The 27,838-nt window shown below is 43.0% G+C and overlaps 2 protein-coding genes across 2 annotated transcripts in view; both read left to right on the top strand.

Annotated features, from left to right (window-relative positions):
* LOC126456997 (dehydrogenase/reductase SDR family member 11-like) overlaps window positions 1–27,838 on the top strand; it is a 604,547-nt gene that overhangs the window by 560,338 nt on the left and 16,371 nt on the right. The window lies entirely within an intron of this gene.
* LOC126456999 (farnesol dehydrogenase-like) overlaps window positions 1–27,838 on the top strand; it is a 209,425-nt gene that overhangs the window by 165,216 nt on the left and 16,371 nt on the right. Inside the window, exons 2-4 of the mRNA XM_050092966.1 lie at window positions 2,429–2,552; window positions 10,112–10,274; window positions 26,316–26,445. Coding sequence (XP_049948923.1) covers window positions 2,429–2,552; window positions 10,112–10,274; window positions 26,316–26,445 — 417 coding nt within the window. The remainder of the gene's footprint in view (window positions 1–2,428; window positions 2,553–10,111; window positions 10,275–26,315; window positions 26,446–27,838) is intronic.

Raw genomic sequence — 27,838 nt, 5'->3', positions numbered from 1 at the left:
ACAGAAACAGAAATGGGGTTTTGCTTGGCTGTTTTAGAGGTAATAAGGGCAAAACAGGCCGAGCGAAAGCTGTAGGCAAAGATGTGGCTAATGTAAGGAAAGAAATTTACCCATGTTCTGTTACATCAACAGCTAGCAACCGAAGATCTTCGTAACTATCGAAGAATGGATAAATCATGTATTTCGGAGCTGCTGAACATATCAAACCATTGTTAACGTAAAAGAATGCAGTCGTAAGAGAGGCCTTAAGCTGCAGGGAGAGGCTGGCAGCTATTTTATGATAGCAACTGGCAAAAGTTAAGAGGACCACAGAGTCAGTGCAGTTGTATCCCCGCAGTTATTAACTAAAATGATTCTTGAAACCCGCGACATGATTTTTAGTTGACTGAGGAAATATATCAGGGTGAAACAAATTAAATAAAACAAAAGATGCTCATATATAGGTTATTATTTTTTTGTGTGAAATATAAAAGATGACCTGTAAGAAACTCATTTCAAATCCAAAGAAAAACTGGTGACGTACATCATTAAAAAAATATAACAGATACATAAGAAATGAAGCATATAGCAACTATTAGAACTGTAGAAAAAGTCTCACACTTTGCTCTTAGTAGCAGAGAGCCTGGATACTGACTGGACTTTTTTATCACTTGTAACAATGAAGCAAGTATATTTCATCAATTAACATATATTAAAATTCGATATTTCGATTTTTAAATTTTTTCCCGATAAGTATTGAAAATAAAACCTAAAAATAGAAACACTGAAGGTCAACAGACTTTTCTTCTGTCTATGTGCCACACAAAACCATTGTGGATTCGTTAAAAAAAATGAAAAATATGCTTCATTTCTTGCATCTATATTATTCCTTCATTAAACATAACACATCAACAAAGTCAGTAGACAGGGTACAGGATACTAAGTTTTTGGGTGTACATATAGATGAGAATCTTAAGTGGAAAATTCATATTTTGGATCTCCTAAAGCGACTAGGTTCAGCAACTTTTGCGATCAGAATAATTGCCAATTTTGAGGATATAGAAATTAGTAAGTTAACATACTTTGCATACTTTCACTCTCTGATCTCATACGGAATAATATTTTGGGGTAACTTAACATTTAGACAAAAAGTATTCACTGCTCAAAAGAAAGTGGCTAGAATAATGTGTGGGGTTCATAGTCGCACATCTTGTAGGCCTCTTTTTAAAAGATTGGGAATTCTTACAACAGCCTCACAATACATCTACTCACTAATGAAATTTGCTCTCAACAACAAACATGGCTCTGAGCACTATGGGACTTAACTGCTGAGGTCATCAGTTCCCTAGAACTTAAAACTACTTAAACCTAACTAACCTAAGGACATCACACACATCCATGTCCGGGGCAGGATTCGAACCTGCGACCGCAGCGGTCGCGCTGTTCCAGACTGTAGCGCCTAGAACCGCTCTCAACAACAAGGACCAGTTTAAAAACAACAGTGACATTCATGACTATAAAACCAGTAAAAAGAAGGACTTAGACTATCCTTTGCGCAACCTATCTTTGGCACAGGAAGGGGTAAAATATGCCGCTATATAAAAATTTTAGACAAGTTACCAGATGAAATAAGGTGTCTGACAGACAGCAGTAATACCAGCTTCAAAAATAAATTGAAATCATATCTCCTTGACAACTCCTTCTATACCATAGATGAATTCATGAATAGGAATAAATAAATCTATAAATATTGTATATGCATTTTGTGCCATTTAAGGGGATGGGGTAAATAATAGAAATATTAATCTTTAACTCTGTGTTGTATATATATATATATATATATATATATATATTAAAAAATTTTGATTCATATGTGCATTTCTTGTGCACATGACACGGTCCACTTCATAACGGCTACCGTACCGTGGGATTGATCAATGGAACATGCAACTAACTAACCAACTAATTAACTAGCTATACTCCTCGCACGAAATTTCCCCAGAAAGTGTCGTCGGCCTCTAATCTTGTTATGTATACTAGAATAGTATTTAATCCCGCGCGCAGTGACGAAAGATAAACTTTTGACAGGAGGTTGGGACAAAAAAGCTACTCACCTCGTATTTCGTTGAGTGGAGTGGCGGCGGCTGGGGGGAAGGCGGTTAGGCTATCGCCCGATAGTCCGACAAGGAGAATTAGTCGGTCGGTCAAAACGCCTACAGACGCCCAATTCGTCGGTTGGTCGGATGGTGCGTGTGTAGAGCCCTAAAGACAGCCGGCTGTTGACGAGATAAGCACGCGCGTAGGTGGCGCTCAGCGCGGCGCGGCGTGTAGGTGGCGCTTAGGGCAACACTCTGTGGCCGTAGCCACCGCCCGAAACCCTGCCAGTGTAGTTTGCTAGCAGCAGCCGTGAGTGTTCGGTGTTGAACTGTGTGTGCTGTAACATGCAGAGGTACGCAGATCGCGTTGCGCTGGTGACGGGGGCCAGCTGCGGCATAGGAGCCGCCATCACGCAGGAGCTGCTCAGGCAGGGACTCACCGTCGTCGGCTTGGCGCGGAGGGTCGACAGGGTCAAGGTCAGAGCTCATCTCGCGTCTTTATCAGTCACCGCCCTCGCTGAGGCAGCCTGCTTAAGCCTCCTTTACGCTTATACAAACATAAACGAACGTGTAAAAGGGACGAGAACAGTCTGGTGTAGACGCTAGGCGCTAGTGAGCAAACTGTGTTCGGTTCGCATTCTCTCCTCTGCCGTTACTTGGCGGTCTTTCGGCGAATTATCAAAGGGAGTTCGCGTGCACTCTGCTACGGCTGTAGCCCTGCAGAACGCTTTCGTCTATATTGTTTAGTTTAGTTTTGTTAACGAGTCGCGACAGTGATGGAATGGTCTGAAGAGAATGTTCATTATGGAATATAAACATACATACATCTGACTCGGAGACCCACAACACAAATTTCGAAGCAAAGGAAAGATAGGCAAAAAAATTGTCAAAGCACTCAAAGGTCCTGTTTCGATCGAGAGAGAGGATAAATTCATTAGCTCCTTGTAATCGAGAGGGGGATGGGGGGGGGGGGGGGAATAGTAAATAAGACGAAGACATAACGTATTTTTCTAGATTAAAAAGAAAAAGCACAATAAAATACCGAGAAAGTGTAGTCCGAATATGTACCTACTGTTCTGATTAAAATGTGCTGTTTACTTTCATTGCGTAAATTCATAGTAAATGTAATTACACGACTGATCTATTGTTAGAAATTTAATGGTACATAAAAATGGCTTACTCACGGTCACGCTATCCCCCTTCAAACTAAATAGCTGATTGTAAAAAGCAGCCTATGTGACAGTTCGTACACAAATTTCACATTTCATTAATCGCATTTTGACATTCTTCGTATGCATATTCATAATATGCTTGAAGTGCTCCGTATGCCACTACAGATATCAGAAAGTGATGTACTTTATAGCAGCTGCACAAATGCGAAACACTCGCTTAACTGTGTCAATTTGCTAATAACCAGTGCGAAAAAGCTATCCATTATTCAGGTTATGCTAGTCTTTGGTACTAGTGTTCTGCTTTTAAATTTCCCCCTCAATTTAACGAGAAGCCAGCGAAAAGTGCCAATCGGTATATATGTTAAGTTCTGCACTAACGAAAAGGAAAGCTGGGGCTGCAATGTAATGTTAAATGCGCTGTCTCCAGACAGTTCATGTTTATGAACAAACTGAGATACCTAAAAATTCCGTACTCCATTTTACTTCGTCCAAAATAATACTCTTACCATTCAAAATGAGTATTGAAGTTTCTTGTCGTGAGTCTTTGTATAGTATTGCTTACTGTGTGCCGATTATTAGCGCAAAAACGCAGCTTTTATATTGTTAGTTACTTCGTGTCGTCTTTCGTTTACGGAATTCCCTGCAAATGCGTGGTCGGTCGTAGATCTGACGCTACTGGAAATAGGTGCTACTCGTTTCCTTATTCTAGCATGGATGTTAGTGAGGCAGGCTGAAGCACTGAAAAGTCCTCAGTTTTGCCAATCACCATGTTAAATGTTCAACCGCTGTAGTCTTTCAGATTTCATTGGAGAATCTCTTTCCGTGTCCCGCCATTGGTGCTCGTGAGATTGCCTGAAGTTTTCATTTTATGTAGTGAAACATGAACGCGGGAAACCGTAAAAATTAGCGAGAAAATGGTTCTGTATGCTAAGCAGAGTTTTACCGTGTTACAAATTAAGTGAAATTTGAAATTGTAGTACTTTCCTTCTGTACATACTATTTAGAAATTTGACTTTACCTTATTCAGCTGTTGCGATAGGCTTAAGCTGTAGCCTAAGGGCGTTATTCCACTAGTAGAAGTATCTTCCGTAAGTAACTTCTGCAAACAGTTTGTAATATTATTGGGCTTTCCGTCGTATGAAAGCTGTGAGTACCCTTGGACAGGCATTCACCTAGCTGTGTATTAAATGAGCAACTTATGAGACCTAGTCGTTGAAAGACATTTGTTTTATACAATCTACGTCACCGACTGCGCGAACGCTAATACATATATTGCGCAGCCAAACAATTTAACAGAAGCTGAACTGAGCGTTCTGCTTCGATCTAAATAAAAATGACGTAAAAACCTTTGCAGATCTTCAGATTTTATTGTACTACTACTTGTAATGTGAAAGCGTAAAGGTCGTCTTTAAGCCATAAAAGTGAGCGGTCTTGCCAGCGTGCAGACAAGTTACTAATCAATAAAATTCAGTAACTTATGTTCGATACTGTAAATCGGCAACTTGTTATGAAGGTGTTGAACGGTGCAAGAATAGCCTCAAAGGAAGGGAAAAGTAATTAGTAATTTTTGATAAAGACGTGAACCAAGAAGCGAGCACAGGACAGGCTGAAATATGATCGCACTAACACAGTCAGAAAATTAGTTATGTAAGTTATACTGTTTATAAATAAGCCCTAATTGCTTGAGAATTATTTGAATATATTTAGTGTTTACCAGATTTCTTATTCTCTTCTCCTTTACTTTACCTCCATATCATTTTATAAATGTCACAGCCTTTACTACGGCAGAGAATACTGCGGAATCCTGGTCGTAGACAGAAGACTGCTCCTTGTTTTCTATACAACTCATAGCCGCCCCATTTATTGATTTCATTTGCAAATGCAATTTTGTTATTTTTCATTGTTAAAGGTCGCTTAGGTAATTATAAAATTCATACTGATTACGTAAAGGAATTCGGGCTTTTCTTTTCTAAATAATAGAAGCCATTGCGTAATCAAATACTAGCCGCCTCCTGACAACGATCAGGAGCCGACCAGAAGACGGACGTCTTCTACCTCTATCGTATTTCCTGTGGCAAAACTGTGCCAAACTGGGAACACGAAATTCTATTATGAAACACAATACATATATAATTATCAGATTAAAAATGAAAAATTTTTTAATTCTCGCCTACTGCGGAATGCGGTGGTGGGAACACTGCGTTGTGTAGTTGCAGCCTCTAATAAGGCGCTGTGGGAGCAGCTAGGCCGCGCCACAAACGTGCTGTGATCGTACGCCACTGTACACTACTTGGCGTCATCTACCTTCCCCGGGAATAAGTGTAGCGTTTATTTCCGTGTAAAATTTCCAATGAACAAAGTAGTCAGACCTCTTCAAACCAACTCTTACGAAAGTTATTAGATCACTACACTTCTTTTTGAGAAAACAGTAGGGATCAAATATGACGTAGGACCAGTTTCAAACAAGGTGGAATCTTACTACTCCAAAATCACATACGTCAGCTCTGAAGCCTAAGGCTGCGAGAGATAGGAAAGCTAGTGGTTTCGGTACGTTGAAATGAAATAAATAGTATGGCATTACTGGTCGGAAAACCAGTAGTTGCTGTTTAACCGCCTGATTCGGGGACATGAGTGTCGATGAAGATAAGACGAAATGCTTAGGACAACTTAAACAGTGTCTCTAGGAGAAGGGAAAAACTCCTACCTGGGCGGTACTTGAACCAGAGGTCAGGGGCAGAGACACTAACCACGACCTGCTCGGATTTCGATGTGTTGAAAATATACTTCTGGGGGAAACCTGTTACTGCTAATGGCGTTGGTCGAACGTTATATGTTCTGCGTTTTCATAAACTTCTACGTGCTTAGATTGGCATTGCAATTTTGCAATATGAGTGACAAATTAACGGGAATCTTTAATTTCGTGGGTTTTATGCACACTAGTTGCAAAAGTTTATTTTGTTGGTGCACATGTTCCCGATTTGTTTCCATTTTCAGCTGATCTGAATATTTTTGATAGTCGAAAGCAGGCCTATAGGCCTAATTACCGGCTGTCCGTCGGAGGTGTATATACATCAGATCAAGATCAGGTTTTTGAGAAAGTATCAGATTGCAGAACTGAGATGTAAAAAAATTTCCTAATGGCTACAACTGATCGAAAACGGATCCAGTCATGACCTAACAATCCGTTTCTTTTCGGGAGCGGAATTGTAGTGACGTAAACACTTCTGCAGGACTGACTTTGTTGCCCCCCTCCCCCTCTACTAGTAGTATGTCGAAGAGGGTCGAAATCTTGAGCGTCACGGTCGCATCTACGACCTAATTTTATTAATTAGGACTTTAAGGGTCTCACTTTGAATGCTAAAGGCTCCCTACAGAAACAATTTTTTAAACTCTCTCCCAGCTTTGCACACAGAAAAATTTAGTTGATTCAGTTAAGCGTTCAGTAATGCTTCTTTCTGCAAGAAGTTCATTAATTTTCATATTAGCTATGACGATAATATATATTTTGTGGAATATGCATTAGTAAAATGTATGGTAACCCTTAATGTTTCATAGTAAGGAAACGCGACAAATGTTGAGTTAAAATACATGCAACTTGATAATCAGAAACACGAACTGTTTCAACGGAAACAGTCTAAGGGCGCATTTGGTTGTTCATGTTGCTGTAAAACTGGTATTTGCAGAGTGTATTCCGTAACTGTTCAGGATTTTTTAAATTTAGTCCCTCTCCACGCAGCGAAAACTTAAAACATCTATGGGTAAACACCGAGAAACAGATTTGCTCAATCAAGAATCAACGAAGCGCGTCACTTTCTTGATCTACTTTATCGCACCCGTCGTACGCAATCTAAACTTCCCTTTTATTTTTATATGGCACTAAATCTACTGCAGTAGAAATTCAGGTTGGTATGTGTTAGGGCCCTGCCACCTGCGCAAGCAGACATATATGGTTGATGAAAGAGTAATATGTAACAAATCCCGAGGTCTGTTAGTCATTGGCCCATATTTAATAGCCGCTAACTCGTGAAGTTTTGTCCATCCACTTTATTTCCGAAGGAAACTTGTATTCATCGTCCTTATTTAGCACACCTTTTTGTATAAAATAAAAGGTGAATACAGAAGCTTTCTATTACATAATTGGAAAAACTGGATATTCTGGAGGAAATTATACAGGGTGGTCCATTGATCGTGACCGGGCCAAATTTCTCACGAAATAAGCGTCATACGAAACTACAAAGAATGAAACTAGTCTAGCTTGAAGGGGGAAACCAGATGGCGCTATGATTGGCCCGCTAGATAGCGCTGCCGTAGGTCAAACGGATATCAACTTCGTTTCTTAGAAAAGGAACCCCCATTTTTATTACATATTCGTGTAGTACGTAAAGAAATATGAACTTTAATTAGTTGGACCACTTTTTCGCTTTGTGGTAGAAGGCGCTGTAATAGTGACACATATGGCTCACAATTTTAGACGAACAGTTGGTAACAGGTAGGTTTTTAAATTAAAATACAGAGCGTAGGTACGTTCGATCATTTTATTTCGGTTGTTCCAATGTGATAGATGTACCTTTGTGAACTTATTAGTGAGAACGCATGCTGCTACAGCGTGATTACCTGTAAATACCACATTAATGCAATAAATGCTCAAAATGATGTCCGTCAACCTCAATGCCTTTGGCAATACGTGTAACGACATTCCTCTCAACAGCGAGTAATTCGCCTTCCGTAATGTTCACTCATGCATTGACAATGTGCTGTTGCATGTTGTCAAGCGTTTTCGGTTGATCACGATAGCAAATATCCTTCAACTTTCCCCACAGAAAGAAATCCGGGGACGTCAGATCCGGTGAACGTGCGGGCCATGGTAAGGGGCTTAGACGACCAATCCACCTCTCATGAAATATTCTATTCAATACCGCTTCAACCGCACGCGAGCTATGTGCCAGACATCCATCATGTTGGAAGTACATCGTCATTCTGTCATGCAGTGAAACATCTTGTAGTAACAGCGGTAGAACATTACGTAGGAAATCAGCATACATTGCACCATTTACATCCCCATCGATAAAAGGGGGGGGCCAATTATCCTTCCTCCCATAATGCCGCACCATACATTAACCCGCCAAGGTAGCTGATGTTAAACTTGTCGCAGCCATCTTGGATTTTCCGTTGCCCAACAGTGCATATTACGCCGGTTTACTTTACCGCTGTTAGTGAATAACACTTCGTCGCTAAATAGAACGCGTGCAAAATGTCATCGTCCCGTAATTTCTCTTGTGCCCAGTGGCAGAACTGTAAACGACGATCAAAGTCGTCGCCATGCTATTCCTGGTGCACAGAACTATGGTACGGGTACAATCGATGTTGATGTAGCATTCTCAGCACCGACGTTTTTGAGATTCCAGATTCTCGCGCACTTTTGTCTGCTACTGATGTGCGGATTAGCAGCGACAGCAGCTAAAACACCTACTTGGGCGTCATTTGTTGCAGGTCGTGGTTGACATTTCACATGTGGCTGAACACTTCCTGTTACCCTAAATAACGTAACTATCCGGCGAGCGGTCCGGACACTTGGATGATGTCCAGGATACCGAGCAGCATACGTAGCACATGCCCGTTGGGCATTCTGATCACAATAGCCATACATCAACACGATATCGACCTTTTCCGCAATTGGTAAACGGTCCCTTTTAACACGGGTAATGTATCACGAAGCAAATATCGTCCGCACTGGCAGAATGTTACGTGATATCACGTACTTATACGTTTGACTATTACAGAGCCATCTATCACAAAGCGAAGAAAGTGGTCCAACTACAACATTCATATTTCTTTACGTACTACACGAGTATGTAATAAAATATGGGGGTTCCTATTTTTAAAAAAAGCGCAGTTGATACCCGTTTGACCTATGGCAGTGCCAATCTAGCGTGCCAACCATAGCGCCATCTGGTCTCCCCCTTCAAACTAGACAAGTTTCGTTCTCTGTAGTTTTTTCGTTTGACGCATATTTCCTGAGATATTTGGCCCGGTCACGATCAACGGACCACCCTGTATATGTTCACTGTACAGCTACAAGGAAAATTAAGGCGGCACGGATAACGTAACTCTTACAGGAAATTTTTTGTAGCAACAAGGAAACAATTGAAATTGCGTGATTAACGACCCACATACTCTATAGACTATAGTCGTAACCTAAAGTAACTGGCATGAAAGTTATTAGTCTGTTATTCACAATGCTTTTAAACGATAAGTAAATTACGTAGTTGCAACTTTTCTTTACTATTAGTCTAAATCTTTCCTAACCAAGGTTTCCAGCAAGTCTGTCAGCAAGAGAAGGAATGTTACAGCACTATAATACGGCAGTTGGCCTCGAGCATAAACAGAAGACTTGGGGCAGCCCGAAGGTGAAGAGCGGTGTTGGGCAGTGATAGACCTCAAAACGAACTATCCATTTCGGATCTCAAATATGCGCTGCTCATTTAGTACATGATAAAACGCTAAAGAAAACTTTGGCAAACGATCAGCTATTAGTACCTCAACAATACGCAAATTATTTGTCTCGTGGTTCACGCAGTGGTCAGCTTCTGCTCATTCATTCCTTGGGCGCGACGGTTTGTGTAATTCTGCTTATCACCGTATAAACTAGAGCCGCTTCCAGCTCTCACTTCAGTAAACTATATTGCAGTCAGGAATTACAACAAAGAAAAGCAAATTTACATAAGGTTGACAGATTTCCAGAACTACCTGTGTGGTGAAAATAGTTTTAATTCAGAGTAATATATCCAAAGTCGTAAATACAATAAATTCATAAAAATCTTCCTGGCCATTAACGTTTATTCGATGTGTTTTTCCTGTACATAGGCGTTGGAATTGCCAGATGCTCCAGGGAAGTTGCATGCCATACAAGGGGACGTCACTGACGAAGACAGTATTCTCGCAGCCTTCAAGTGGATAAAGGATAACTTGTCGGGTGTTGACGTCTTGGTCAATAACGCTGGTATCATAGAAGAGAGCGAGCTGACATGTGAGTACGGCGCCTGCCAGAGAGCATAATTCTCTCGGAGCGGCATTGATATAGTAGTGCCATTGCTTACACTCAGTTTAGTGAGCGAATTTTTGATTGGCCAAAGATAACAGCCAGTGGCTAAGAGCCAATGTCATGATGCACAATTCACAGAATAACATTTATCTCGTCGTAGCTATTTCGTCTGTGACCTTTTCAGCATGGAACTGACATTGCCTGAAAATGGTCTTCAATTAGTAATGACTCACTTTTTCTGAAAGCAACTTGGTTTTATTACATTCCAATAGATCACATTATTCCTCACCCTAATTTTCAATATAATTTTGTTCCATGTGACGGCCTCAGTTTATCTTACTGTATACGCATGTTACTGCTCTACAGGTCGACATACGAGCCAACTTCCTGATGTATCAATAACCTCCCCATCGACGTACTATTCCCCGCGAGTGCATCCTTTCAACCAAACAGATGGAAGTCGGAAGGTGCGAGACCCGGGTTGAAGGGTGGACAAGGAACAGTCCACTGAAGTTATATCAGATTCTCTTGGGTACACAGACTTCAGGCCTTCAGTTGTCATGGAGTAGTTCTGCATTTTTGTGGCGATGAACACACTAAAGTCGCATCTTCTGTTTCCTGAGGGTAGCACAATAAATTTCAGAGCTCATCGTCGCACCATGAGGAACATCAAACAGAAAAACTTCTTCCCCCCAAGGGGTCCACAACTCCTTTGTGGATACGTGTGTAGCGAGCACGGGACCCCGAGCTAATGTGGCCTTCCTTCCATTTCTGCATCTTTCCCCATCCCCCATCTTCGCCCCCCCCCCTCACCTCCGCCTCTTTCCTTCCCTTTCTCCTCCTCTGGGAGTATGTTTTGTGCCTACATCCGGAGATGGACGCTGGAAACTGTAACAAATTCTTTGCTTTCTCCGCTTGCAAGTCTTCGTCCTTGCTTTGTTCTTCTCTTTTCCTTTCCTCTTGTCTTCGCCCTTTTCTCTGCTGCGGCGTTTGAGACCTCTTCTTTCCTTTCCCTTTCTCTTTTTTCCTCCCTGTGCGTGTCTGATGGCCGAAACACGCATTTACATGCATAGCCGGTGATGGGTTAACGCGTCATTCCCCGCCCTGGGTAGACAGGTAGGACATGTACGTACCCCCTGGTAACGGCCAGGCCCAGGGAGGGGTGATTACCAGAGCTGATAACTTCTGAAAGTGCCGATTGGTCCCTCCGTCCGTTTGTCGGGAGGTGTGACCTGAGGCGTGAACAATCACCAAAGGCGGGAGTGCCCTCAGAGGGCCCCCACAAGGAAGGAGCATGCCATCGGAGACGCCGGTAATCATGGGGATACTTTCGCAATGGTTTCCTCTTCTTCTACTATGTCAGCTCACAAGCGTAAACACAATGAGTTTCAGCCACACAGTCCTTCCATCGTTGCCACAGTCGCTTGTTGTTCCTTGATCTGACAAAGGTCACGACTTCTCCACGGTCAACCCTTTCATTATTCAGAAAGGTGTCGACGCAATTGCAGGTCCTGTAAAGTCTTGTTCCAGATTACGAAATGGCACCTTGTTAGAAACAGTCAGTGCCCTCCAGGCACAAAAATTGCTGCGTACTTCACTGCTACACACCTTCCCTGTCCAGGTGGAACCGCACCGTACTTTAAATTCATCACGTGGGGTCGTTTATACATGCTCCCTCGACTGATTGTCTAACGAGGAAATTCAACACTACCTGTCTGACCAGGGCGTAACGGCAGTTCATAGTCATGAAAAGGGTTGACTCGAACATCATTCCAACCCATACTGTCTTCCTGACATTTGACAATATTCAACTCCCATCGAAAATCAAAGCAGGCTATGAGAATTTCCGTTCGCCCTTACATCCCAAACCCTACGCGTTGCTATTGGTGTCAGCGGTTCAATCACACCGGCCAGTCCTGTTCCAACCCGGCCAAATGTGTTACATGTGCCAAGGATGCCCATGAGGGTGCTTGTCCACCTCCATCCCCTCGCTGCATCAACTGTATGGGTGACCACGCTGCTTCCTCTCGAGATTGCCCCATTTTTAAAGACGAAAAGCTCATCCAGGCAATCAGAGTGAAGGAAAAGGTGTCGACCTTTGCTGCTCGAAAACTATTCGCCAGTCGACAGCCCACCATGCCTCAGACAGGAAAATACAGCACTGTTCTTGCCTCTCCTCGGCCAACAAAGGAGGTGGCCACGCAGACTCATGACCTTACCTTTCGTGCCACGGTCGTCCGATCGGCCAGCGCAAAGATCGCCTGTTCAACCTCCCCACTTTCGCCTGCCCACTCTATGGCTCACCCTTCATTGGGTTCTGCTAAATCTCGAGCCCAAAAGCCAGACACCGAGACTTCGAAAAAAGAGCATACTCGTGAAGATTTTTTACGTACCCCATCTTCACAACCATCGGTTCCTCCTTCATCTAAACATATTTCCAAGAAGGCTAGTAAGAAACCCAGTTCATCTCCTTCTCCGCCAAGGCATGTCTCACCTACAGCACCACGTGGCGGTAATCGCCCTCGGCCATCTTCTGTGTCGCCGAGGCGCACTGCTGGCGGCCGATCAACCGGCCGATCGCTGGTGGCAGGAGCTGCTCCTGGACAACCTATGGATTAGGATCTTCTGCCTTTGGCTGAATGCCATTCCATGCTGTCGGTCGTAAGCTCTGAGCAGTCGCCGAGTTGACGGCAACCTTGGTCACATTCCTCCATTTTCTGTTCACCCTATGTCCATTATCCACTGGAATATCCACGGCCTTCGAGCCAATCGAGATGAATTGTCGATCGTCTTACGATCTTACTCGCCGGTCATCTTCTGTCTTCAGGAAACAAAGCTGCGTCCCCATGACGGCTTTGTTCTCCCCCATTTTCAGTCCATCCAATTTGATCTCGCCTCTGTTGAAGGCACTACAGCACATGGACTCATGATTCTTCTCCATGATACTCTCTTATCACCCACTCTACTTAAACACTTCCTTCCAAGCTGTCGCTGTCCGTCTTTCCCTTTCTGGATATACCTTTTCTCTTTGTAATGTACACATTCCATCGTCCACAACAATGGCACGTGCTGATCTCCTTCATCTTCTTGGTCAGCTTCCACCCCCCTATTTGCTGGTTGGGGACTTCAATGCGCACCACCCACTTTGGGGATCTCCACATCCTTGTCAGCGTGGCTCACAATTGCTAGACGTCTTCCACCAAGCGGATCTATTTTGCCTCAACACTGGGGACCCTACATTTTTGTCTGCCTCCACGACAAATTTCTCTCATTTGGACCTTTCGGTCAGTACTGTTCCGCTAGCTCGGCGCTACGAATGGTTCGCCCTTGATGATACACACTCGAGTGACCACTTTCCATGTGTCCTTAGACTGCAGCATCAAAAGCCATATATGCGCCCACGACGCTGGAAGTTTGGCCAAGCCGATTGGACATTTTTTCGTTTCTAGCGACATTCGATGACCGTCACTTTCCTAGCGTCGACGATAAGGTCACACATATTACAGACGTAATTTTTACAGCTGCGGAACGTTCAATACCACGCACCTCCGCATTGCCCCAGCGCCCTCCAGTTCCTTGGTGGAACGCGGCATGCCGTGACGCAATACGTGAGCGGCGACGTGCTCTTCGCGTTTTCCGCCACCATCCTACTTTGGGCAACTGTATCCGCTACAAGCAGTTCCGTGCGCGATGCCGTCGTGTCATCCGCGATAGCAAGAAGGAAAGCTGGAAATTCTTTACTAGCTCATTTAACACCTTCACTCCCTCCTCGGAAGTTTGGAGTCGGATTCGACGGTTCTCTGGCGCGCCTAGTTTCTTCCCGGTCTCTGGGCTCACTGTCGCGCATGATACATTAGTGGACCCGTCGCAATTTCTAACTCACTGGGTAAACACTTTGCTGAGATTTCGAGCTCTTCAAATTACCCGCCAGCGTTTCTCCCGAAGAAACGTGCAGCGGAAGTGCGACATCTTGCTTTCTCCTCTCAAAATCGCGAAAGCTACAATACTGTTTTCTCCATGCGGGAACTCCAACATGCACTCTCTTCTTCTCGCTCCTCCGCCCCAGGACCGGATGGTATCCACGTCCAAATGTTGCTGCATTTATCAACCCATAGTCCGCGTTACCTCCTTCGCCTTTATAATCAAATTTGGACCGACAGTACTTTTCCCAGACGATGGCGGGAAGCTATCGTCGTTCCTGTTCCGAAACCTGGAAAGGACAAACATCTCCCCTCTAGTTATCGCCCCATTTCTCTCACGAGTAACGTCTGTAAGGTTTTGGAGCATATGGTGAATTACCGTTTAGCGTGGTGGCTGGAGTCTCGCAGTCTAACACCTGCCCAATGCGGATTCCGAAAGCATCGTTCTGCAGTTGACCATCTTGTTGCTCTCTCCACTTATATCATGAACAATTTTCTCCGGAAACGCCAAACGGTAGCAATATTTTTTGATCTGGAGAGAGCATACGATACCTGTTGGAGGACAGGCATCCTCCGCACACTGTTCTCTTGGGGCTTTCGAGGTCGGCTGCCCCTTTTTCTTCGCGAATTTACGGCAGAGCGCACAATTAGGGTGCGGGTGAACGCTACTCTCTCCCCTACTTTCTCCCAAGAAAACGGGGTACCCCAGGGCTCCGTGCTGAGTGTTGTACTGTTTGCCATTGCCATCAATCCAATTATGGATTGTCTCCTTCCTGATGTCTCGGGCTCCCTCTTTGTGGACGATTTTGCGATCTACTACAGCTCTCAACGGACCTGCCTTCTTGAACGACGTCTTCAAGGATGTCTCGATCGCCTCCACTCTTGGAGCATCGAAACTGGCTTCCGTTTTTCTCCCAGTAAGACCGTTTGTGTTAATTTTTGGCGACGTAAGGAGTTTCTTCCGCCCTCCTTACATCTAGGTCCTGTCAACCTTCCGTTTTCAGACGTCGCTTAATTCTTGGGTATTATGTTTGACAGAAAACTGCTGGTCCTCTCACGTTTCCTATCTTTCGGCTCGCTGTCTGTGGTCCCTTAGGACCCTCCGTGTCCTGAATGGTTCCCTCCTGGAGAGCGGACCGAGTGGTCCTTCTCCGCCTCTATCGCGCCTTAGTGCGCTCGAAATTGGACTACAGAAGCATAGTCTACTCCTCTGCTCGGCCGTCTATTCTTCGTCGTCTCGACTCTATCCACCACCGTGAATTACGTTTAGTGTCTGGAGCTTTTTACACCAGCCCTGTGGAGAGCCTTTATGCTGAGACTGCTGAACCTCCGCTGTCCAGTCGGCGAGCAGTCCTGAGTCGTTATGCTAGCCATCTGTCTTCCATGCCTGCTAATCCAGCCCATGACCTTTTTTTCGACGCCTCCTTTGATATAGGGTATGCAGGCCGCCCCTCCTCCCTACTACCACCGGGAGTCCGCTTCAGTCATCTGCTCCATTCTCTTTCCTTCCGCTTTCCTAAAACCACCTTGACAACTTGGGGTACAGCACCGCCTTGGCTCCGTCCCCAGATCTGCCTGCTCCGTGACCTTTGTCGATTTCCCAAGGATGGTACCCCTTCACTTGTTTGTCGGGCATTTGCTGCTCGATGTGCACAAATGACTGACGCCACATTTGTTTACACCGACGGCTCGAAAACATCGTTAGGTGTAGGGAGTGCCTATATTGTTGGTGACACCCCAAATCACTTTCGGCTTCCCGACCAGTGTTCGGTTTATACCGCGGAGCTTTACGCTGTTCTCCAGGCTGTCCACTACATCCGCCGCCATCAGCGGATACAGTACGTTATCTGCTCAGATTCTCTCAGCTCTCTCCTCAGTCTCCAAGCTCTTTATCATTTGCACCCTCTGGTCCACCGGATTCAGGACTGTCTGCGCTTGCTCCACTTGGGGGGCGTCTCGGTGGCGTTCCTCTGGCTCCCAGGACACGTTGGTATCAGTGGCAATGAGGCGGCCGATATTGCAGCGAAGGCTGCAATCTCTCTTCCTCGGCCAGCTATTCAATCGATTCCCTTCGCCGATCTACGGAGCGTTTTATGTCGTCGTGTTCTTCAATTATGGCACGCACATTGGTCGACACTTCCCCATAATAAATTGTGGGACGTGAAAGCTCTTCCCTGTGCTTGGATCTCGTCCTCCCGAACGCGTCGTCGTGAGGAGGTAATTTTAACTAGACTCAGGATAGGGCACTGTCTTTTTAGCCATCGACATCTTTTAAGCGGCGATCCTCCCCCACTCGGTCCCCACTGCTCTCAGCTGTGGACGGTAAGACACCTTTTGAGTGCCCCTATTTTACTCAGTTACGCGCCGGTCTACAGCTGTCGCCTGATATATCGTCAATTTTAGCAGATGACACGCGCTCGGCCGATTGCGTTGTCGAGTTTATTAGTGCCAGTGAGATGTCAGTCATTTGAAGCTCTTTTTGGGGACAACCAACCCCCTTTCTGTAGTGGATTTTGAAGCTCTCCTTCTGCTTTGTTTCTCCAATTTTTTTTAGTTTTGTTCCCATTGCTGCTGCTTGCCATTTTCGTTTTTTACCGTTTCCTAAGTCACAGACCAGGCGCTAATGACCATAGCAGTTTTGCGCCCTAAAAAACCAAAACAAAAGAAAATTAAAGTGCTCAAACCCGGCAAATACTGGCTTGATGTGGACAGCTATCGGCCCATCAGCCTCACCAACGTTCTTTGTAAGCTGTTAGAACGTATAGTAAGTCGGTGGTTGTTGGGTCCAGGAGTCACGTGGCCTACTGGCGCCAAGGTCGCTCTACCACTGATAATGTAGTTTCCTTAGTCTGCCATCTAGGCTGCTGTCGTCTTTGATTTACGAAAAGCTTACAACGCGACCTGGCAACATATCCTTGCCACTTTATATGATTGGGATCTCTGGGGGCTCGCTCCCGATTTTTATCAAAAATTTCTTACAGCTCAGTACTTTCCACATCAAAGTTGGTGCCTCCCATAGTCCCCCCCCCCCCCCCTATCCAGGAGATGGGGGTCCTGCAGGGCTCTGTATTGAGTGTATCTGCTTTTAGTGGCCATGAAGTCTAGCATCAGCTGTCAGGTCATCTGTCTCACCTTATCTGTATGCAGACGACTTATACAGAAGTCGTCTGCTCCGCCACTACTGGTGTTGCTTAGCAGCCCTACAGGTTTATTACATCAGCATAAACAGCTATTGGTAAGAATTTTCAATAGTCAGCAGATATTTTAACTCTACCCAATTTTAACTCGGTCAATGTGAAATGTCAGCTATCTTTATTGCATCAAAATATTCGAGGAGTGAGAAATAAAATTAATGAATTAACTATCTGCATAGATGAATGTCTTCAAACCCAGCTGACATAATCTGCCTCTCTGAACATCATGTGACCACTGGTATAGAACTTTCTAATGTTACAGGGTTTAGGTTAGCATCTCACTTTTGTAGATCAGAAATGGAGAGAGCAGGAGTTGCCACATTCATCAGGAACTGTCATAAATTTAAGAACATACATTCATAAATTTTGCCTAGAACAGCATATGGAAGCATGTGCAACAGAAATAGAATTTCACAAGAAAAGCCTTCATAATATTGTGTATCGAGCACCTGCAGGTAACTTTAATCTGTTTGTAAACCACCTTGAAGCTGTACTGGCCCATTTAACAACCAAAAACAAAGAAATAGTGGTTGCTGGTGATTTCAACATAGATATCCTTAAAGACTCTACCAATAAGAACTTATTTGAGTTAGTAACACTAGCATTCAACTTAATTCTCACTGCAAAGTTCCCCACTAGGGTAGCCACTTGCTCACAAACAGCCATTGATAACATCTTTATAGAAAAGTCCAATGAACAAAATCATATTACAAAATCAATAGTCAATGGCCTCTCAGACCATGACATGCAGTTCCTTCGGTTAAATGTTAATACTGGACAGGATATAAAATTTGTTAAATCTGAGCTCAAGAGGGTACTCAATCAGCCAAAAATTGATTTTTTTTTGGGACACTCCTCAGACACATTCACTGGACTGATGTTTACAGTGCTAATGGCAGGAATGAAAAATATAACAATTTTGCTAATAGTGCTTACCTTATTCGAACACGGTTTCGCCCAAAATTTACCAAGGTTATAACAGTCTACAAAGAAGCCATGGATTACTCAAGGAATAGAGGTATCTTGTAAAACAAAAAGAAAACTGTATCTGTCAATCCAAAACAGTTCTGACGTTGTTGCTATTGCACATTGCAAGAAATACTACAAAATGTTAGAGACTGTAATACAGATTTCAAAGCAAATATATTACTAGTAAAAGATAGTCATATCAGATAGCAAAATAAAGACAATATGGGATATAGTGAAGGAGACCAGTAGAACCAGACATGAAGAGGAACAAATAGCATAAAGAGTAAATGATACATTGGTGACTGATGTGTATAGTGTTGCAGAACTTTTTAACAAACATTTTATAACTGTTACTGAAAAGATGGGGTTGTCAGGTTCGGTAGATGCTATGGAATACCTCAGACCAGACATTTCAAGTAACTTCCATAATATGAATTTGACCCTCACTACCCCAACAGAAATGTCTATCATAAAATCTTTAAAATCAAAAACATCTAGTGGGTGTGATGAAATATCAACAAAGTTAATTAAAGAATGTGATTCTGAGCTAAGTAACATATTAAGCTATCTGTGTAACCAGTCATTTATCAGTGGAATATTTCCTGAATGGCTGAAATATGCTGAAGTTAAGCCACTGTTTCCATCCAATTTTGCTGTTACCAGCATTCTCAAAAATTTTAGAAAAAGTAATGTACATTCGGCTTTATAACCATCTTATCTCAAGTCAGTCACAGTTTGAATTTCTAAAAAGGCTCTGATATTGAGAAGGCTATCTACACTTAATGAAAATGTGCTTAATTCATTAGACAAAAAATTGCAGACAACTGGTATATTTTGTGACCTGTCAAAGGCATTTGACTGTAAATCACAATATCCTTTTAAGTAAATTAGATTATTAGTATAACAGGAAATGCTGCAAAATGGTTCATATCTTATGTCTGGCAGGAAACAAAGGGTGTTGTTAGGAAAGAGACATGGATCAATCTATCAGGCATCATCCAACTGGGAACTAATTACATGTGGGGTCCTACAAGGTTCCATTTTGGGGCCCCTTACTTTTTCTTGTGTATATCAATGAACTTTCATCAGTAACATTACCAGATGCCAAGTTCATATTCTGTGCCAATGATACAAACATTGCAATAAATAGCAAATAAAGTGCCGTCTTAGAAAGATCGGCTAATAAAATATTTGTGGACATTAATCGCTGGTTCCTCGCCAATTCTTTGTCACTAAACTTTGAAAAAAAACACACTACATGCAGTTCAGAACTTGTAAGGGGTGTCCCACGACTATATGTCTAACATATGACAAGTAGATAGAAGTGGACAGTGTTAAATTCCTGGGATTACAGCTTGATAATAAATTCAACTGGGTGTAGCACACCACAGAACTGCTGAAGTGTCTTAACAAATCTGTTTGCAATAAGAATTTTGTCAGATATACGAGATATAAAAATGAAAAAGCTGGCATACTATGGTTACTTTCATTCCATAATGTCATATGGGATTATTTTTTGGGGTAATCTATCAAGCCAAGCTAAAGTTTCCAGGCACAAAAACGTGCAATAAGAGTTATATGTGGTGTGAACTCGAGAACATCCTGCAGAAGCCTGTTTGGGGAACTAGGGATACTAACTACTGCTTCCCAATATATTTATTCCTTAATGAAATTTGTCATTAAAAATATCACTTTTTCAAACCAACAGCTCAATTCATGGAATCAATTCTAGAAACAATAATAATCTTCACAAGGATTTAAAGTCACTTAGTCCTGTACAAAAAGGTGTGCATTATTCAGGAACACACATTTTCAATAACTTGCCAGCAGCCATAAAAAGCTTAACAGGCAATGAAATTCAGTTTAAGAAAAGCCTAAAGGATTTATTGGTGGCCAACTCCTTCTACTCCATTGATGAATTTCTCAGTAAAACCAACTGATTTGTGTAAATATATCTAAGTACAATACAACTTCTGCACTGTATCAGTGCAGTAATATGTCCATTGTAAATAAGTATTATAGTAGTTGTATTGCATATTTATTAACTTACAAATAAACTTTATTTTAAATTCAGTATATTAGTATTTGTAAAATGACTCGTATAGTGGTCATTAAAAAATGACGATCAATCCACCTGGGACCTGTGGAATGGTACATTAGCTTATTTGTTTTAGTTGTAAATATTTGTCATGTATTGTTGTTTTTCTGACATGTTCCACATCCTGGAGGACCACCTCCTCACTATGTATCAATTGACATGAAAGTAAATCTAATCCACAAGGGCCCTAGCCCACGGTTTCCAGTTTTCAGCTGCGAAGTCGTGTCATACATTTGTCGGCGTCATAATGTTCATCAGGAACGAGAACTTTACCTTAATGGCGATCCACTCACTGTAGTGGAGACCTATAGATTCTTAGGACTGGTTTTCGACGCCTAATTGACTTGGCATTCTCACCTTCGTCAGCTTAAGTGGAAGTGCTGGCAGCACCTTAATGCCCTCAGGAGGCACAGATAGCTCTATGCTGCTGTAGCTTTACAGAGCCCCTGTTCAATCCCGCCTTGACTATGCGAGTCTGGTTTATGGTTCGGCGTCGCCCTCAGCGTTGCGTTTATTCGACCCAGTGCACTACTGTGGCGTTCAGTTAGCGACAGGAGCTTTTAGGATTAGTCTGGTGACCAGCGTCCTTGTGGAATCTGGGGTCCCTCCATTGAAGGTTAGGCGTGCACAACTGCTCGCCAGTTACGTTGCACACATACATAGTTCCCGTGAGCATCTGCATTACTGTCTCCTTTCCCAACCGACGGCAGTTCATCTCCCGCATCGGATGCCAGGTCAGGGCTTAAGATTGCAGTTTGCATCAGATATCGTCTGTCTGAAGAGGAGTCCATGCCTTTACCATCTATACTCGAAGCCCATTCATGTACACCTCTATGGTGTTCACCTAGGCCGAAGCTTTGCCTAAACTTTTCACATGGACCTAAGAACTCGGTGAACCCTGAAGTTCTCCACTCACTTCCTCTCGAGTCTTGACATGTACTGGGACCATAAAGTGGTTTACACTGATGGTTCAGTGGCTGATGGTCACGTTGATTTGGTGTATGTTCATGGCATGGAGAACATATTGAACAGCACTCCCTGCCAGGTGGCTGCAGTATTTTCACTGCAGAGCTGGTAGCAATTTCACGTGATCTTGAGTGCATCTACTCATGCCCTGTCAAGTCGTTTCTTCTCTGTACTGACTCCTTGAGCAGTCTACAAGCTATCGACCAGTTCTACCCCCACCATCGTTTGATAGCAAACATCCAGGAGTCCATCTATGCACTGGAATGGTCCAGTCGTTCCGTGGTGTATGTGTGCTCAGGCCATGTTGGAATCCCAGGAAATGAACTAGCAAGCAGTCTGGCCAAACAGGCTATACGGAAACCGTTTCTGGAGACCAGCATCCCTGTAAATGACCTGTGATCATTATTACGCCACAAGGTTTTTCAGCTTTGGGAAACGGATTGGCATAGTCTCAGTAAGCACAACAAACTGTGTCATTAAGGAGACTAAAAATGTGTGGAAGACCTCCATGCAGGCCTCTCGCATGGATTCTGTGGTTCTGCTGGCTCCGCATTGGCCATATGCAGCTCACACATGGCTACTTCCTCCGTCGCGAGGACCCATCTTATTACGGCTCACATGATTGTTGTCCACATCTTGCTGGACTGCCCAATTCTAGCCCCTCTGCGGCGGACTTTCAACCTTCCCAGCACCCTACCTTCGGTGTTGGGTGACAGTGCCTCAACAGCAGATTTAGTTGTACATTTTATTCGTGAGGGTTTTTTATAGTACCATCTAAGGGTGGGCATTTAGCCTTCTGAGGCCACCACCCTCCCTCCATTTTAACTCTGTCGCCCTTTCTTTGCATTTGTTTGTCTTGGTGGCCGTCTTTCTCCCTACATGTGTTCATCTCGCCTTGTTTTTTTGGGGTGGACATTTTGTGTTGCAGAGTGGCTGGCTCATCCTCTTTATTATTGATCAGCCAGCACAGACCATCTGCTCTATGGTTTTAATACCTTCTGCTTTTAGTTGTGTTTACCCGTTTTTTGTTCCATTCATTCCATTCGTTTTTAGGTGTGGTTCCCAATTCCTTTCCCTTTTACTTTCTCAAATGTACCTTGGGTGTTTTTTTACCTTGAGCCTTGCTTGCGTCAGGAGCAAGGGACTGATGACCCTGTACTTCGGCCCCTTTATACCTCAAACCAACAAACAGTGGCTAGACTGGACGGAAAAAATTGGACTTCGTAAACATTTTGGCTTTGTACAGGCACAGAGGACCGCGCAATTTATCGCCCAACAAACCAATCATTATAATCATATTGTTAGACAAATGTCAACGGACAGTGCAAACTGCAGGAGGAAGTGCTGCTGGGCAGTGTCAGGGCTTAACCCACACAGGCAAAGAAAAGATACGAAACCGCGGCAGATACGAAAACCACGACTAACTGTAACAAGCGTGTGGGATCTGTCATCTGCCCTGTAAGTTGATTTGCATAGTTTTGTACAGTTGTCTGTTCTGGGGCTTCTACGAATTTTGTCGCTATTGAGACTACTATAGTCAGCAGGTGCATTCCCTTTGACAATTACTTTTGGCGGTACGTAAACTAAAGAAACTTGATCAGTATCGACCGTGACAAATCCTACATGTTATAGGGATGTTCTTGACTGGTTTCATGTTTAGTTCAAATGATTAACGATTTCAATCTCAAAATAACATGCCAAGGTAGTGAATATGCACGAGATAGTCTTGATGGTCTCGCTAACGTCACATTTTTCATTTAGTCAACTGCCACTTTCACAATTGGTTTTGATCATCTGATGACTTTACTAGACTATAAACGACAGCACCATCTGCAGTCTAATAGGGCTGCTCAGATTGTCTCCTAAATCGGTAATGTAGATCAGGAACTACAAAGTGCCTATGAAACTTCCTTGGGAAACAACAGGTATTACTCGTACTTCTGTTTTACTCGATGACTTTCCGTTAGTTATTACTGTGAGCCATCTGACAGCAAATGACGAATCCCGTCACATAACTAAGACGATACTCCATAGGAACGCAATTTGACAAGAAGTCGCTTACGAGAAAAGGTGTCAAACACCAATTGAAAATCTAAAAATATAGAATAAATTTGGCATTCCCATTACTTCGTGAAGCTGAAGAGTTCCTTGTGTTTTACAAGGACAATGTTTCCTGACTGTTTTGGTTATTTGCCAATCGTTTTCTTAGGGTTGATTGATAATGTTAGAGTACAGTATATGTTCCAAAATCCTACGGGAGATAGTCAGTGATACGGGTCTAGAATTCAGCGGATTACTATTATTTCCTTTATTGAGTATTGGTGTGACATGGGCAGTTATCCAGCCTTCAGGTACAGATGTTTCGGTGAGCTATGGGTTGTATATGATTGCTAAGTGTGGCGCTACTCTAATAGGAACCTGACTGGTTCGCAATTTGCACCAGAGGTCTTGCCTTCATTAAGTGGTTTAAGCTGCTTCGCTAATCATATTGGCAGCTGTTCTTGATTCTAATTCTGGAATACTTACTTCGTAGTCTTTGCTGAAGGAATTTCGGAAAACCGCGTTTAGTAATTGATTTAGTGGCACTGTCATCAATTACATGGCCATTGTTATCGTACAGTAAAGCTAGTGATTGCATCTTGCCACTTTACATACGACCAGAATTTCTTTGGGTTTTCTGCTAGATTGTATCTTGTTGCGCCCACGAGCTAGGAATTAAATTTCCTTAACATCCTATCGTCAAAGGTTACATTCGACTCTTTACTGTGGCTACAATTTTGTATCGGCCATCGCGTGGATTTGTTGAGATGGGCAGCCCATCTGAAATGAGTTGCCCAACCTCGCAACTGCTGAGAATGAGAGCCGTTATAGATTATCATCTTTGTATGAATTTCCATTCGTGATAAATATTCGAAAACAGCGAATTTTGTGATAGTGGTCTTGTGCCGTTCGAATTTAAGAATAACATACTAAGTGCTGAGTACAAATTTGTTGTGTACATGAAGTTAATTTATTTTCGTCGGCTCGACTGCGCACAAATATCCACAGGACTTTCTGCTGCCATTTTATTCCAACGAGTCTGTTTCTTCGCAGCTGTTTGATTTTTCTCGTGTATGGCCTACAGATTTAAAGACCATATTCAGGGAGGACACTTTCTTAGGCATGCTTCATAAATCGAATGCCTTAAGTACAGTCGCTGCCCTTCCACCAATGGGTGGCGCCTGCAATGCGTATAGCTACTACAGTGATAATTCGTTCAAAAAATGTAATCGCTCCACACAAGGTTTCGTCTTTTACGTTAGCTTAAGAGGACTGTTACTCGTTTCTCCGGGCAAAATTTGTTTCCTCAGCTGGTCATAGGTTAGGGGTACCACTGTCACTAATCGTAACGTAAATATTTGATATTTGTTTTGTAGTTTTCATTTCTCCTAGGCTAAATGCTGTGGAACACAGCTGTTGGTATGGTACTGACTACAGATTTCTCAATTTTTCTTTCATGCACTCTGATTTCTATCGTAAGTGTGCTAATTTGATGTCTTTAAGTTTGTACTGTCAATAAATGTCTGCGTTAGTTTAGACGTAGCTTGCAGTGTGTGTTAGAACCGCCCGTATCTTGTAGAGTTCAGTAAAATAGCTTAAATTACCAGGCTAGTAAAAACGCGTCAGTGTTTGCGATCGCTTAAGGGGAAACGACAGAGTGACTGTCGCAAAAACTATTGATTTTATTACAGAAGTAGAATGTATATAAATTGAATTATTCCCCAAATTTTATGCGCGAACTCCAGAAAGTAACGATTCTGTGAGCGTTTGAAGCTGAAGCATACGATGAACTGGAAAGTTACAAACACAAGACGCCATTGTCACAAGTCGTTATCGCTGCTCTCACTCCCATTAATACCGATCTGAGAAAACCCGATTTGCTCGAGCGTTGTTTGCGCGATTTTATTCGAAATGTGAACAAAAGTTTTAATAGTCTCATTCGGAGATACGCTCCAAATATAACATCCAGCCGAAGCGAAATTGTAAACATTGCTTCAAATTTGGCCTTATGTCTACTCAGTGTATGCTATACTACAGTAATGTACATGCAAATGCCTTTCATAGCAAAATCGGCGATGAAATCCCTGATTCTATGGAGGTAGACGCCAGCGGCGAAAAGGGCTTAGAGGACGAAAAGGAGGGCTTACCAAGCCAAAGTAGCAGAAAGCGGTCATCCACTACCTGGGGGATAGTAATTATGGACCAGGCATTGATGACGCCCCGTAAGTTTCAAACTTTGTCCCTCTTTCTGTATGATAAATACCTTTTAAACTTTAAACGCGTTTTTCTCAAAACAGTTTTTCAGCATGGTTGTCGTCGCCCTCGCTAAAATTTTCATTCTGTTTAATGGTTGTCTCCCTTGAACCAAATTGAATTTTCTTAAATTCTTTTTCGGCAGGAAAAGATGGTCCAAAAAAATTGCTATTTTTTCAGATATTTATAATTGACCACAAAATTTTTGGAAATCCCTACGATGAACTAAACTCTGTAAGTATGAGGGTGATATGTTAATTTAATGTTTCGGATAATCACAACTGGAGTTACAGCGACAACCGTCGAGCTACCTCCTTTCAGAGCTGCCCCGATTACACAGTAAAGACACAAATATTTTCCAATAAAAATGCCAATAAAAACTTCAATGTATGCTTTGGCCATTGCAGCAAACCCCCATTTGTTTACTACATTCCAGTACAGAGGGAAAAAAATCCTGAATTAGAGCAATATTTTCGTCCGTCAACCTGTCGTTCCCCCTTAATTGCTTTCACTATACTGGAAATTGTCATTAGTCGATACATTTGTCACGGCTTCCTTCAGCGTAAAACCCTTCTATTTTTTGCAGCTGCACCTACGGATCTGTGGAGACGCGTCTTGGAAGTGAATGTGCTGGGTCTGAGCATCTGCACCAGAGAAGCAGTGCAGGACATGTTGGCCAGAGGTGTCAACGACGGCTTCATCATCCACATCAGCAGGTAGCCGCTTCATCACGCATTTTGTATTAGAAAATCGTGCGGCAAATCACAGCTCTTAAGTCGATACGTTACACGGAATACTCGCATTGGTGGTGTAATTAAAGAACAAACGGAAGTTCGTAGCATTTTCCATACGTTTAATAAAAATAAGATACACATCAGACTTGAGTACTCACAATACAGGGAGTATCAGAAAGAATCATCCGATTTGGCACGTCTGTATTTCTGAAACTAATAAACATACATTGAATTTTTTTATGAATGGGAAACTTTTCATACCTTTCCATTGGTGTCAAATATGTCCCCTTGAGATGCACGGCATATAGTCAGTGCTGTATTCAAATTGTTCCCACACTGCAGCGAGCATGTCTTGAGTTAGTTTCCACAGCTGCTGTTACCTATGTCCTTGTTAGTAACGGAGGCACTCTTTCATAAACCCCCACAAGAAATAATCACATAGTCAGGTCCGGTGACCTAGGAGGCCAGTAACGCAAGACTGAATCATTCGGTCCAGTGTGAACGATCTAACCTTCAGTAATCCTTCGATTTAAAAATTTCCGCACTTCCAGATGCCAGTGTGGTGTCCCATCCTGTTGGTAAATGAAGTCGTTCGAATCACTCCAAGAATGTGGGAAAGAAAGTTCTCAAGCATTTTGAGATACGTGCTTCCTGTGATAGTGTTCGTGGCAAACAGAAATGAACCGTACACCTTTTTCTGTGAAACTGCAGAAAACACATTAAATTTTGAAGAGTCACTCATGTTTTACAGCTTCAGTTGGTTGTTCTGTACCCCCATTCTCACACTGACGATTGTCTTTCCATTTAAATGGAATGTTGCCTTGTCACTGAACAATAAGCATGGAATAAAACTGTCACCCTCCATCTTGCCAAGAACGAAACTGCTGAACCCCACATGTTGCTACTTTCTTGAGGAGCTTGGGGTAGCTGAATTTTGTATGGTTTCATGTGTAAACGTCGACGCAACAAACGCCATACGGACATTGGGGGCATGTTGAGCTGTCTAGCTGGATGACTAACGGCGTTCTGCGAACTGCTTGTGAAATTGGCGGATGCGTTTGTCAGACATTCGGGGACAGCCCGGCGATTTGCCTTTAAACAACCAACCTGTTTCTCGGAATTCCTCGTGCCATCGTCTAATGCTCTGTGCTGTAAGAGGATCCGCACCATATCGAGTACGAAAGTAAGGCTGAACAGTTAATACTGACCCACACTGCGCGAAAAGAACACACAATGCTTTCTGTTGTTGAGACAATTTTTACTAGAACTGAAGTGGGCGCACAATGCTACCTACGGGGAAACCATGTAAAACTAGTTTGCTCTTGTCAACGGTACGTTGTTCATGCTCACGTCCAAAATAAGTTGATTTTTAAAA

This window comes from Schistocerca serialis, chromosome 2 (assembly GCF_023864345.2).
Source record: "Schistocerca serialis cubense isolate TAMUIC-IGC-003099 chromosome 2, iqSchSeri2.2, whole genome shotgun sequence".
NCBI classification, from domain to species: Eukaryota; Metazoa; Arthropoda; class Insecta; order Orthoptera; family Acrididae; genus Schistocerca; species Schistocerca serialis.
Note: the sequence above shows the minus strand (reverse complement) of the source record. Positions and strands in the feature narration are given on the sequence as shown.